This window comes from Betta splendens, chromosome 24, assembly GCF_900634795.4.
Source record: "Betta splendens chromosome 24, fBetSpl5.4, whole genome shotgun sequence".
Lineage (NCBI taxonomy): Eukaryota > Metazoa > Chordata > Actinopteri > Anabantiformes > Osphronemidae > Betta > Betta splendens.
Window position 1 is genome coordinate 8,524,192 of NC_040901.2, and position 13,543 is coordinate 8,537,734.

A 13,543-nucleotide genomic window follows, 5' to 3' on the forward strand; every position below is an offset into this window, starting at 1 on the left:
ACCTGAGACTGGAAGGTTCACCTTCCGGCCACAGGGGGCGCTGCTGCCCACTGTTAGTCACCACGGCCGGAAGCACAAGGACGAGAACGAGCGTGGAGTCTGCAAAAGTTTGGTGAATGTTAAAACCCAATAAAAACAGGTAAAAGAGAAGTTAGTTTTATTTAAATGATGTTGATATAAATAATGTGATTTTGCATCGTTTTGCTGAAGGTTGTTTTACGCATGCGCCATCGTCGTCCGTCGGTTTTGCACGAAATCCGTCCAGATTTGTTTCAGAAATATCTGCATAAATCCTACATGTTCGGGCCTTGATAAATTATTATGTACGAAGTTATAAGTGACGCCTCCTGAAATTCTTCTCAGACAATATTTTGTCTGTCATTCAAAAGTCACTTTCAGCTGAGAGCAATAAAACCATGTTTGAGCAGTAAGTTATTTGATGTTGTTTCACATTTTTGCTGTGACGTAATTAACAAACATAATTGTGCACTTCAGGTGATTATCTTGAAGTGCATCTTTACTAGTTAATCATAGATAAGTAAGTTGCATATTCCCAAACGAATGTGTTTTCCTCAAATAACCGCAGGCAATATTCCAGCACAGAGGGAGAGAGGGAGATTGAGGCCCAGTAAATGTACCAGTGGCACATTCACTGCGCACGTTTTTAATTTTCCTGGTATTATAATAACAGCTTGGAGCATTACTTGAGTTTTTTAAGCACTGTTTTGAAAATCTTTCAGCCTGGACATGAACTGGCCGCTTCCACCGCACCATGGAGATGAAATCTGCGTGGTGGACATGCACACGGGTGGGGAGCCGCTACGCATCATCCTCAGTGGCTACCCAGAGGTCCACGGGGACAGCGTGCTGTCCCGGCGCCGGTATGTGCGGGAGCATCTGGACCACCTCAGGAAGGCCCTGATGTTTGAACCGCGGGGACACTATGACATGTACGGGGCCCTGATTGTGGACAGTGAGCGGCCTGAGGCCGACCTCGGCGTCCTGTTCATGCACAACGAGGGCTACAGCACCATGTGTGGACACGCGGTGATCGCGCTCGGACGCTTCGCTGTGGACTACAAACTGGTGAAAGAACCCCAGTCGCCAGAGACGCAAGTCAACATTCACTGTCCCTGTGGGCTGGTCAAGGCGTTTGTGGAGTATTCTGATGGCAAAACAGGAGGAGTGAGGTTTCACAGTGTGCCAGCGTTCGCATTTGCTACAGGTAGGATCACGATCACGCAACAGTGTCCAGATGATTTTACTATGCAGGATAAGCTAAAGCATTTCCCCAGATGTCACAGTGACGGTTGAGGGCTTAGGAGAGGTTACGGTTGACATCAGCTACGGAGGAGCCTTCTACGCCTTTGTAAACGCACAGAGGTTTGGTTTGGATGTGACCAAGTCCAGGACTCGAGATCTGGTGGATGCTGCCACAGCGGTGACGAACGCTGTCAAGTCCCAGGTGAGTTCATACAGATGTGGAAATTCCACACAATAAAACTTGCAGGTGCAGCTTGTGATGCATAAGTTCAGAAGAAGCTTGCATGAAAAGTGTTTCTAATGGTCATCATGAGACAGGTGACTTTTTGTCTCATAGGTGAAGTTGCGCCACCCAACCAGTGATGATCTGGCTTTTCTGTATGGCACCATCCTCACCGATGGTAAAGATGAGTTTTCCTCTGAACCCACGGCCAACGTTTGTGTGTTCGCAGAATCTCAGGTACGTCCATCTTGTCACTCACACTTGAATAGAGCTAAGCTTGGTGTCACTGAACCAGTGTTTGCTATGGTCTTTGTCAGGTGGACCGAAGTCCCACAGGCTCTGGCGTTACAGCTCGAGTAGCTCTACAGTACCACAAAGGTCTCATCCAGCTGAACCAAACCCGGACATTTCAGAGTGGAGCCACTGAATCCCAGTTCACAGGAAAAGCTATTGAGGTAGTTTGACTACCACCTAATCACCTTGTGATTGTCCTGCATGTCTTGGTAGTTTGCATGTTTAATTTTATTTGTGGCTACTTTGCATGTCTTGATGGTTGTATAATAGATTTTCAATTGTCTTTCTGCATGTATGGGTCTGTGAATGTTTTTGTGTTTCTGTTCAGGAGACCAAATGTGGCGACTTCAGGGCTGTAGTGGTAGAAGTAGCAGGCAGAGCCTTCTACACCGGAGTTTCAAGGTTTGTGCAGGAACCAGGTGATAAGCTGACACATGGGTTTCTGCTGAAGTGAGCTGCACTTTAATTTTCTATTTCAACACTAAAGTATGTAAACAGAGAAGAACTTTTTGTTTGTAATACTGAAATTTGATGTACTTCGAGTTAAAATTTTTAATGGTTTTCTCTGTAACCTTATCTAAGAAATATGATGCTAAAACTCCAGAATATTTCAGTTACTGACAACAAAGGCATGTAAAGTAGAATAATATAAACCAAACATTGTCACATTATTCTCTAAAGTAGACACTGAGAGCTTCATGGTCATTCAGCAGAACCTAGTGGAGGACAGCTCCACTTTCCCAATAATTTAATCTGGAAACAGTTTTTTTTTTAATGATTAAATGTAAGAATAGCAGGTTGAGTTTCTGTTTAATAGCAGATACCAACCACTAGGTGGTGCTGTGATACTGACAACTCTCAGACTTAAGGCTAAAGCTGCATAATCAACGTTTAATAATCAAATAAATAGACAAACCTGTTTTCTCCCATTTATTATTGGGTCATCGTACAATGGAAGGCGATATTTAAATTATAAAAGTTGAGTGAGGGTGTTTGACACTGGCTGGATTCACACAGCTAATGGAGGCCGAGCATCACATGTCCACATGTGCCGTGTTCTACCACAATGAAAACATCACATGATGTTTTGTTTTCCATAAATTTTATGCTGTGTTAATCCAGCCAGTACGTAGACAAGATAAAATAAAATAAAATCTCCCATCTGAGGGAGTAGTAGCAGGTGTGGTGCATCGATGGGGTATGGGTTTAATGGCATTTAGCATATTAAGTATGAATTCCATATGTGCATGTGTAACAAACACAGAACTTTACAGCATATTTTATATATATATATATATATATATATACACATATAAAATATGTGTGTAATCTATGACGAGTGTCCACACTTGTTGAGACATTGCAGATCAGGCCCAGGCCTTTCAGAGTACCCACTCAACAATAAAATCAACAGAGTTAAGGCCAGCTCTTAACAGGAAGTTCAAATAAAACACAGTGATCAGATACATAAATGCTGCATGTCAATGAGTTACAAAATGAAACAAAAACAGCCGCCGCTTCTCAGCGGCGTGAGCTGCAGTTAAAACCACATTCATTTAACGGCCCAGTCCCGTGATGGTTGTGACAAGGAGCAGCAGAGTTAAGAGGAAGTTCTGGTTCAGTCTCATCAAAAAAGATCTTTGAGTTCAGTAAATGGAAAAGCAGCTCCGCCCTTTCTACAAAATCAGTCTGTACAAAATGGCCCCTTGCGTTTTTAATGGACTCTTCTTTTGGGTAGAGCATCAAGCTCTGAAGGAGAGTCTGACGTATAAAAACAGCAGGATAGTTCCTATCAAACAGCACACCTCCAGCGGGAATCTTCGGGTTTTCCTCCGTTTTTGGCTTTTACTCTTTCTGCAGGGTGAAACATGTTGCTGTGTGCGGCTCCGCTGATGATGTGAGGCTGCGGTTTATTAAAGCCGGGCTGGGTGGTGGTGGTGGCGGCGGAGGAGGTGGTGCTGAGGAATGTGCGTGTCAGTTCGACCCAGAGTGCAACTAATGAGCGGAGCGGGAGGTGTGGGGGGAACAGGGATGCTGGGAACCGCTCAGAAGTTGAGCTTTGTGACCGGTCGCTCTCGGCCCGAGTCCGTCGTCTGGCTGTTGATGCGTTTGCGGTTGCGCTTCATCTTGGACAAGTCCTTGTCGAAGACCTCGCCCGATCGCAGCGCTGACACCAGGTCGTCAAACTCGCCGCCGTCGTCCTCCCCATTGGCCTTTGCTTTCCGGGCCTTTCGCTCCTTCTCCCGCTGTTCTTTTAGCTGGAGACAGAAGTGGAGTGTACAGAATTAGGCTGTTTGATCTGCTGAGCTAACTGGGTCATAGCTGTTATATAAATAAGCTACACGTTCCATTTCATTAGCATGTTATGTTCAGCTGACGGGTGCTGATGTTGTACCTGAGCCTCCATCTTGGCCCTGCGCTCCTCCTCCTCTTTGCGTTTGCGCATGTTCTCGTTCTCCTGCTGCGCCTCCGTGAACGCCTGCAGGAACTGGTCAAAGATACCGAAGAACTCATCCGGCTGCATCCTCGTGGCGTCCTCCCCGAAGTGCTTTACTGCCCTCAGAAACTGTGGGACCATCGAGAAGGGGGCACACAGAGAGGGGAAGGTAGGTTCAGATTTACAGCAGGATGCAGCGGAACTGCACTTTACTCTGTCCTCCACTGTTTTACAGGAGTCTCATTAGGTCTGGGCTCTTTGAAACTAGAGCAGGGTACCAGCAGTGGGGCTTTGAAGCCATGTTAACCCAGATCTGACCAGCTACTGATTACAGCGGAGGCCAGGCTGGAGCCCAAATTACGGAGGCGCTTTTTTCTACAGAACGTTAAAAGGGAGAACATCCAGATGTGAGATCCTGCTGAGAACCTATACCTTCAAAGACGGTTTAACGGTTGCAAACACTGAAGCAACGACCCATTTTCCATATGATGAATGGCTCTCTGTTGACGCGTACACAGGCAGATGATGTCTAGAGGTAAGACTTCCCTACAACAAGCGCTCCACACGTACCAGTTCCTTGGCTTCCGAGAGGGAGTCCTCCACGTCGGAGAAGCTGAAGCTCGCGACGGTGATGAACTGACTCACCACCGACACAAACTTGTCGCCGTGTTCCTGCGGTCGCTGCTTCTGGAAGTCGAGCTCCTGTGAAGCAAAGGAACCAGTCAGAGTTTGGCCAAAAGCACAATCTAATACTAATCTGATTTTTATCCATCTTTCATCTCGACTCACGCTCTCCACGCTTTTCAAGCCGCTGCGCAGGTTGCAAATGTCTTTTTCCAGCTCAGTCATGCTAAAATAATAATAAAAACACTTTTAATGAATGCATTTGTCTTTGAACCAGGAGGCTGTCCCCATTTAAGAAGCATCCCCTCCTCCACCTACTTGACTTTGGCGGCCTCTGGGATACTGTGCAGGTCCTCCTGGAACATCAGCACTTTGGGATACTTCTTCTCCAGGATGGTGATCAGGTAGTGTAGGAGAGTGATGTTCCTGCAAACACAGCACAGACGTGAATATGGAGTTTCAGCCGTATCGCGTTACCAGCCTGGGTCTCGCTGCTCACTTGTCGATGCTGGATTTGGTGTCGGCGATCTTGTTGAGTGAAGACACTTTGAAGCCGTAAGCGTTTCCCCTCTGACCCTTGTTCATGTAGTTTCCAAAGGCCAGCACCACCTCCAACAGCTGCTTCAGGCTTTTACTGTGTAAAATGTCTTTAGATGCCTTGGTCAGAGCTGGAACCAGACAAAAAGCAAAACAAAAGCATTCACGTCGGGTTCACCTTCCTTTAATATAAAGAATGTTTAAGGTGCTTTTACACTTTTCTTTTTACCTTCAACCTTTGGTTTGATCTCAGCTATTCTCTCGGTGAACTTCTTCTTGAAGTACAGTGACTGCAGCCTCTGCTGGTAGTGGTTTATTCTGGATAGAGACAAAAACAGTGCGTGGAGAAGGACAGTCGGAGCTGCTTGTGTGCGCTCTCAACTAAATGCCTCAGACGAACCTTTCATTGTGTGACGGAGCTTATTTTTTGGCAGAGTTAAGCTCTCAGCCTATAAACCACTGACTCTGCAGCTAATGAAAGCCAGCGACACATCTGTCCTCCAGCCCATTTTATTATTTAAATAAACCAGAATGGTAATAAAATGGAAAGAACAGCAAATTACTGAAACTAAACAAAAAGCTAATTGTATATTTTATATTTAATCACAACACATTTTTCTGTTATTGTATCCGCTGCATTAGTTTGTGTCTTGCTTACTTTGCTCCTTTAATCTCAGACTTTGTTTACCAAACCTAAACGCAAATACTGTTATTACGTTACACGTTCTAATGCTTCACCAACACACACTTAGACGTGAGTCACACAGGCGGCCATTGTTCCTCGGTAAGTAAAAACCCATGTGTCATTTCACTTATCTGCTGCGGGTGAGAGGAAACAAAGGCTATTGTTGGAGTTGGTGGAGGCGGGCCTCGCTCCGAGTCGAGCGCTGCTCACGTACCTGCTCATTTCATAGAGGAAACGGTCGGGTTTCGCCATCCGGTCGAGCTCGTGCCTGTGCTCCTCCAGAAGGTCCACGTCGCTCTTTTCAGGGACGAACTTCAGCAGCTGATGGAGGAAGGAGAGGACATTTAGGGTTCATTCACACACTGCTGGAGTCTCATTCGCCGCCCTGATGTACCTGCTCTAGCATGTCTTTGGGAAGGTCCTCGTGTTCGTCCATGGTTAGGATCGCTCTCTTTATCTCCTCGTTGGACAGCTTCAGGCTGCAGCACACGACAGATGGACGCATTAAAGAGAACTCGTGTCGTTCACAGGGTCACAACATTGGACTGGACGTACCGGGAGAGAAGGATGTTGCAGTTTTGCGCTCGGCGCCCGTCGATGACTGACAGCTCCTTGACTTTTTTAGAGCTCAGTGTGTCGTCTTCTGCCTCTTTCTGTCAGCGGAATGATGGAGGTTAGTTGGTGGTTTCTCAACATACAGAATTTTGTCACACTCAGGCACAAATATACTGTAACACAACATGTCCAACAGGAAGAATCCCACATTGATTAACACATACATGACGCACAACTATACAGGATTTAATAGACTCAAACATGCAGCTGGAAGTTCGGCTGGACAACACGAACAGAATCAGAGCGAGTGCACTCACCTGTTTGCTGTTATTGATCATAAAGAAGTCCTAAAACGCAGGCAAGAGGCAGGAAGATGGAAGCACTCATTAGGATAAGTAAAGCAGTTACGTGATGGCAGCCAATCCAAACAAACAGCAAATGAATCAACGCTTGTTCATCATTTAAGGGACTCGTCAGTAACGAAGGCAGCGGTGAGACTGGAGCGTGTCCGGTTCACATGCTGCATGAACCGCACTCATGCAGTTACTTATGAAAAATGATCAAAACATTCAAATATAGCACAGCATTGAGAAGGATTCAGGCAGCTGATTGACTGTAATTTAGCTAAGTGTGACTTTTGATAATCGTACTTGAGAAATCTAAAGATCAATTGTAAAAGAGGGACATCATCTGAAACGAACTACCCCGTCTTCAGTACCTGCTGTCTCTGATAGGCCGAGAAGGTTTTTTCAATATCCTCCAGATCCAGGACCTTAAAAACCTTGGCATCATCCACCTCCATCCACACAGTGCCGTCCAGTTTGTTCTATGTCGGGCAAAACAAGACGTTTACATCACATTTCAACACCAACACACTCAGCTTCTTCCCTCGACTGCTCTCACCTCCGCCAACTTGGACCAGTTGAAGGACTTGAGTGGGTTGGAAGGCTGTGGAATGTTCTTCTTCTTCAGGGACGGTCCCAGAGGTGCCCCGGGGGGCGGAGGGACACCCAGAACGGGCGGGTGTCCTGGGGGGGGCGGGGGGCCCCCTGGAGGCGGGGGCGGGGGAGGCGGCGGGGGCATCATGCCGCCGGGCGGGGGCGGGGGAGGCGGGCACAGACCGGCGACCGACGGCACAGGTGGGGGGGGCAGCGGGCCCCCGGGGGGACCAGGCGGGAGGGGGGGGCCTCCGGGAACCACAGCGGCCTGTCTCTGAGGAGGGAGAGACGAATGTTTAACACCACAGCAGCAGAACGCGCGGCCTTTCGCCGTTTTAAGTGCGGCCGAGGAGGACGTACGGCGCTGAGCTCGTGCAGTCGCGCCGTGAGTTCGGTCACTTGCTGCTTGACATTCTTGTGCTCGGTGCTCTCCTTCTCCAGCTTCTCTTTCATCTTGTTCAGCGTCTGCATCATGTCCTCCTTCTCCTGGGTCTTGGCCTCACATTCGCGCTCCTTCTTCTCGAACCTTTGCTGCAGCTCGTGTTGCTCTGATGGGAAGCGAAGCATCTGGTGTTAAAGTGGGCACTGTGTTGTATTTGAGCTCATTGATAAGTGCACAGACCTTTTCTCATTTTCTCCGCCTGCTCCTTCCACTGTTTGACCTCATTTTCATTGACCAGCCTGTGGAGGCATGACACACTTTACTAACATTGTTAGTTGTGATTTTTTTCTAAATCTATCCTGATGCTTCAGTCTGACACTAAAGTGATCTGTTCCATGGACTCACATCCTGACAACATTCTTCACGTTAAAATTCTCCAGTGGCGTGACGTCGGGGTCGTGGCCTTTGTCGTTCTGCAGGACCATCTGCTGGACGATCCGGTCCAACAGCAGCCAGTACTGCACCGTGTTACCGCTCCTCTTGTCTGAGGAGAGAGAGGCAGAGTTATTTTCACTCTCCCTCAGTGATATTTGGGGAACATCTCTGCAGCTGGAGGAGCTGGAGCTACAGAAGCCTGTCTAAGATGATGGGTGACGGCATTTTAGAAGATTACACAGATCAACCAAAGAGTGGGACTTTAATCACAGGTTACAGGAAGATGACACATGCAAGAATAAACCGTGGTGAGACATGTTTACTGTTGTTGTTTAGCCTGAGAACACTGAGCCTGTGCAACTGTTCAATACACCACATCACTCGCCTGTGTGGCTGAAGGCTTAATGACACACTTAATGCCCCACGGAGCTAGAAACACTGCTCAGACAAATAAGCATGGCTACTGTAGCACATGAGGAACTAGAACCAAATGTGGCTTTTTTCTGCAGAAAAAGAAGAAATAAAGTGTCTGTGATGCTGATTGTAACAGTAACTGGTCCTTTAACACTTACGTGGCATGAGGAGACAGTGATGCAGCACAGACATAAAGTGCGGGTATGCATCGGTGTGGTTCATCTTCTTGCGGACGAGCTCAAAGACTTGCGTGGCACTTTTGGTGTCTATGTGCACCTGCAGGAGAGAGCAGCTCGGTCAGAACATCAAGACTGGACTCAGGAGCCACGGCCCAAACGTCCTCCTACCGATTCAAAGCGCTTCGCCAGGGCCAGCTCGTCCTCGTTCCGCAGCATCTCGAAGAAGTCCAAATGCCTGAGGTGCCAGAGAGGGACGGCGGGTTAGAAAGCGGCACCAGAACCGCGACCCGGTGCGACGTCGGGTGTTTCTGCAGCTCACCTGTCCAACGTGGAGTTCTCATGGGAGCGCAGCTTATCGATCACAGGTTGGATCCCGAGCATCAGAAACTCGTATCGCAGGTGGATGCGGAACTCCAAACTCTCCTGTGTGGAAAATAAAGACTGGGGTTAAGAACGGAGGCAAACGAGCCACGAGCTCCTCGCGTGAACGCAACTCACCCCTCCAGCGCCCTGACTCAGCACCGCGTTAATGAAGGACATGATGGCCGTTTTCAGGTTGACCTCGTCTCTGTATCGCCCCGTGCTCCGGTCCAGATCGTTAATCAGGGTCTGAGGGGCGACAGTCCATTAAAAGGCTTTTGCTTTTGAATGGCCCCCTGCTGTGAGCCCGACTCGTGTCCACGCACCTGAAAGCGCGTCCTCTCGCAGGCAAAGCGCTGGTAGTGCAGCATCGCCTGCAGGATCTTCTTGTGGCCCCCCGGCACCAGACACACGGCGCCCATGATCTCCAGCACCGCCACCTTGGTCTTGATGTTCTCCGTGGCCAGGCTCTGGGCGATGATGTTGATGCTCTCGGTGTGTGAGAGCACGTGGGCGCGGCCCTGCGAGTTGTTCATCAGGGCCTTGATGCAGCCGATCAGCGACGTGTGGATCTGGGACTCCGTCGTCTCGTAGTCCATGGTCTTCAAGAAGTTCAGGATGCACGTGAGGCCGTCCAGGTCGATGAAGCGAGTCACAAACCTGAGAGGAGGAGAGCAGAATTTTGCACTTTAGTGACAAATCAATGTTTTCATTATGGTTTGTTGACTCATCTTTGAAAAAAAGATCAATTCCACTAAACATGATTCTATGTACATTGAGGTGAATAAAACCTTCATAATAAAAGAATAAAATCTTTAACCAATGCTGCAGTGACCTTTACAGACATTCAAAGGGCTCATTTACATATAGTCCAGACTGACGGGCTGAGAGGAAGCTAAATGACAGTAGCTGCAGTGATATTTGAATGTAGCACAAAGAGGAGGATGTTTCCAGATGTGCTGACCTCATGGGCTGTGTCCTCAGAGCCGTCTTCAAGCTCTCTATGGTTTTGTTCCTCTCCTCCTCATCCTCCTTCTCCAGAGCGAGGAGCGTCTTCCTCTGTTCAACAACACCAGAAAATTGGTGGAATCATTTGAAGGGAGTCGACTGATATCCTGCATACGTCACTGAATGTAGATTTATATGAACACCGTTCAGGTTTCCTCTAACAATGAAAGGCCATGTGTGATTATTTGGCTCAAACCTGCGCTAGTTACAAACTGTCAAGTCAAATCTCAGATTGGTCATGGATGGATTTGCAATCGTGGACCTTTGACTTGGATAATGAAAAAAACTATTTCATAAAAATAACCAGGCAGACGTCTCTGGAAGTGCAACAGAGGACAGATGCTCCTTAGCAGCCAATTTTATTTCCAAAAAGAATAAATGAAAGCCATGTTATTACTTACAGCTGCCATTGAATTGAGCTGATCGATGTAGTATTCTGGCCAACTAGTTGCACTTTTGTTCTCTTCTTGCTCCTGGAACATAGATGAGAGAGAGAAGCATTGATTTCCAAGCACTGTCACAAAAAAGTGGCCTTATAAACATCAGCCCAATGTTATTAATAAAATAGTACATAAGAATGTGGGTGAAAAAATATTTCAACATCAACTCATTCCATCAGTCATCAAATCAGCGCTAAAAGACATGAAATTAATGAATTGATGAATATAAACAGCAAACAGGCTCAAGTGAAGCATGAAGTCAAAGTGGGGACATCGTTATTCAGGCCGTTGTTTCAAGACGTGCTGAGAAGAGATGAATAGAGAGCACAGCTGCTTGATCGTCAGATTAGTGGATGAATGTTAAACTGCAGATTAAGGATTTATGCTGGGATTAATCTCCGCACAGGCGTGTTTACATTACCAGTGAAATTAACAGCTAAATATTTCTTGGATAATGAGGTATTCTGGACAGATGAGGAGACAATGACTGGACCCTGAGCTTGGCTTGTGCACAAAAGGCCCCGAGGCTTTCATCTCATCTCCTGCCCCATTAAGCACGACTGAGCTGTGACCATGGGGATCTAATGGGGCGTGGCCTAATAAAGCAGGCCTGTAGGAACCGGGCCGCTCTGCCAGGAACCGCGGGCCTTGGCCGCTCGGCGGCGGCCGAGCAGCGACGGAGCGGGAGGCTCGATCCCGCTGCTCCGTCCGGCGCCGGTGCCAGCTCGACCCAGCTGGCGCTGGAAGGCGTTCAGTCCGTCGGCGAGGCCGACGCGGAGGTGGCACCGCTTCCTTTCGGCGCTAAAAGAGTTCACCTCCCGGACGCGCCCAGGCTGTGGCCTGCCTCTCTCTGACTCACTCAACAGGAAAAGCGCTCAGCGTAATGGACGGCGCTCGCCTCTCGAGCCGGAAGTCCGCGGACGGTTTATTTAGGGTCGCGATAGAGACATGCAGAGGCTGACGGTCTGTTTGAAACAGTAAAAGATCAAAGACACTGTGGAAAACAGGAATCTATCTCCGCTCCAGCGTTTGGGGGCAGCAGCCCAGTCTACATGAAACACACAGCGCCGCTCCGTCCTCTTGGAAGTTTGTTTGATGAAATTTAAAACCAATCTGAAAAGTCTCCGCTAACAACCACTAAATCTGCTGCTTGGCAGATGATGCGTCCTTAAGGAGGGCCGAGCAGCGGGAGGAAGACGGATCCTCTGCAGCATGATCTCACCACCTCAGGTGCTCGGCCAAACCAAACAGCCTCGGGCTTTGATGGACTTTTCACTCCCAGCCTGCGCTGCCAAAAGCTGGTGAAAAAGAGCCACCTCATCAGTCCTGAGCTCGGAGCGCCCTGATAATGACCCCACCTCCTCCTCATGAACCCCCCCCCGTGTACAAAAGCTGCACCTGTGAAAGTAAAGCCTTCCTGTTTGCTTTGGACAACTCGCTGCTTCCTTCACGCGCGCGCACACGCAAACTTCCTCCCTGGGCTCAGATTCGGAGTTCGTATCTGTCTGGTTCGGGGCCAGAGCAGGATGCCGAGTCAGCGACCTCGGCGCCGTTCTGCAGGTCGATGCTGCCGCTCTCCGCTTGGTTGCACCAACGCTGAAACCCCACGTGTTCTGTCTGAGCAGCCGAACAGAACGACGTTCGGAGGCTTATTACAGGGTTTATATTTGGTTTGTTATGAGGCTAGTTTGGGCCCCGGGACTGCTCCTAAAGAGGTCACTAAGTGGGACACAGCAGAAACAGGAGCAGGGCGTACAGCGTGTGGTCAAAGTATGTACTAAAACACAGGTTTTTAACAAATACTAAAATAGTGTATTTTTAAACCACATACTACGCAAAGGAAGGTTTTTCACCACATACTACATTACACTAAGGCATATTTTTTGACAACATACCATACAGTATCATTTTATTTATTTATTTTTATTTCATTTATATTTATTACTCCTCACTGTGTTTAGGGAACTATTTTAAAAGGTTTAAAATGCTGGACATTAGTTTGGGCAGGATATCCTTCACCCTCATACCTATGGCCTTGAGAAACAGTGCTGCAAAAAAAGGTGATGAGACGTTCAGTGTTCGTAGGAAAGCTTAGTTTGAGTTGATCTAACATGGAAAAGGCATCCTGCATGGAGAGGATGAAGTCGTTCGGTGGAAAAAAAGGAAGCACTGATGCTGCTTTAATCAGGGAGAGCAGACATAATGAAATACGACTGTCACAGAGAGGCAGAGCCGGTGAGGGCTACGTGACCGCTTTTAAAGGGACAGGTGGACTATGAAAATGATACACTCACTATTTTTACGTGCGACTTCTGCTCAACTTGAGCGAGTGAGTCATTCACAGCGGAGCTTTGATCAGGAAACAAAGGCTTATTATGTAGTGATGGGGAAAGTGAGCAATTGCCACATCAGAGGCTGTAAAGTTATCAGAACGTGCCCTCGGTGCAACAGAGTAGCACGAGTGCGGCTGCAGTGGTTTGCCTGAAATAGTTTTAATAGTGAAATGTCAACTATTTATTGGCAGTTTGTGCCGTTTTGTGGTTTCCCATGAATGATAAAGGTTTATAGACTATATAAAAGGATGGAGGTTGAGGACTTTTCACTCTTATTCCTAAACAGCATAAGCTGCCGTTTCAAGTTGTTCTACGTAAAAGAGTGGAAACTATGTTCTGGACTTGTGATGTTGTGCGAGTAGTTAACAGCCACCTGACATCGGTGGCGAAAGAAGCAAAAACACCGCCAGCATTCCAGTGCTCATGCTGGGGCCTG

General features: G+C 47.8%; 2 protein-coding genes across 4 annotated transcripts in view; one reads left to right on the top strand and one right to left on the bottom strand.

Moving 5' to 3' along the window:
• LOC114850092 (trans-L-3-hydroxyproline dehydratase) lies at positions 1-2,699 on the top strand. Its single transcript, XM_029142069.3, has 6 exons — positions 1-139; positions 741-1,225; positions 1,296-1,465; positions 1,601-1,723; positions 1,804-1,941; positions 2,109-2,699. The coding sequence occupies exons 1-6, from the start codon at positions 117-119 to the stop codon at positions 2,232-2,234; spliced, it is 1,065 nt and encodes a 354-aa protein (XP_028997902.1). The 5' UTR covers positions 1-116; the 3' UTR covers positions 2,235-2,699.
• LOC114850084 (disheveled-associated activator of morphogenesis 1-like) overlaps positions 2,697-13,543 on the bottom strand; it is a 27,088-nt gene continuing 16,241 nt past the window's right edge. For 2 of the 3 annotated variants that reach the window (XM_029142060.3, XM_029142059.3), the window contains exons 4-26: positions 10,736-10,807; positions 10,291-10,385; positions 9,653-9,986; positions 9,465-9,575; positions 9,286-9,389; positions 9,135-9,201; positions 8,946-9,063; positions 8,344-8,482; positions 8,179-8,237; positions 7,917-8,104; positions 7,522-7,830; positions 7,337-7,444; positions 6,936-6,965; positions 6,619-6,716; positions 6,458-6,542; positions 6,278-6,384; positions 5,608-5,696; positions 5,341-5,509; positions 5,160-5,267; positions 5,007-5,067; positions 4,788-4,919; positions 4,176-4,346; positions 2,697-4,038 (exon numbers count right to left, since the gene is read on the bottom strand). In XM_029142060.3, coding sequence (XP_028997893.1) covers positions 3,826-4,038; positions 4,176-4,346; positions 4,788-4,919; positions 5,007-5,067; positions 5,160-5,267; positions 5,341-5,509; positions 5,608-5,696; positions 6,278-6,384; positions 6,458-6,542; positions 6,619-6,716; positions 6,936-6,965; positions 7,337-7,444; positions 7,522-7,830; positions 7,917-8,104; positions 8,179-8,237; positions 8,344-8,482; positions 8,946-9,063; positions 9,135-9,201; positions 9,286-9,389; positions 9,465-9,575; positions 9,653-9,986; positions 10,291-10,385; positions 10,736-10,807 — 2,967 coding nt within the window. In that variant the 3' untranslated portion in view covers positions 2,697-3,825. The remainder of the gene's footprint in view (positions 4,039-4,175; positions 4,347-4,787; positions 4,920-5,006; positions 5,068-5,159; positions 5,268-5,340; positions 5,510-5,607; positions 5,697-6,277; positions 6,385-6,457; positions 6,543-6,618; positions 6,717-6,935; positions 6,966-7,336; positions 7,445-7,521; positions 7,831-7,916; positions 8,105-8,178; positions 8,238-8,343; positions 8,483-8,945; positions 9,064-9,134; positions 9,202-9,285; positions 9,390-9,464; positions 9,576-9,652; positions 9,987-10,290; positions 10,386-10,735; positions 10,808-13,543) is intronic. The other variant, XM_055506321.1, reaches the window with a different exon arrangement.

What these genes read in the sequence shown, in the direction of transcription:
- LOC114850092 (XM_029142069.3), top strand. Translation starts at nt 117, where the DNA reads ATGTTAAAACCCAATAAAAACAG. An exon ending in CGAACGCTGTCAAGTCCCAG is followed by an intron (nt 1,466 to 1,600) that starts GTGAGTTCATAC and finishes TTTGTCTCATAG; the next exon opens with GTGAAGTTGCGCCACCCAAC. An exon ending in TCACAGGAAAAGCTATTGAG is followed by an intron (nt 1,942 to 2,108) that starts GTAGTTTGACTA and finishes GTTTCTGTTCAG; the next exon opens with GAGACCAAATGTGGCGACTT.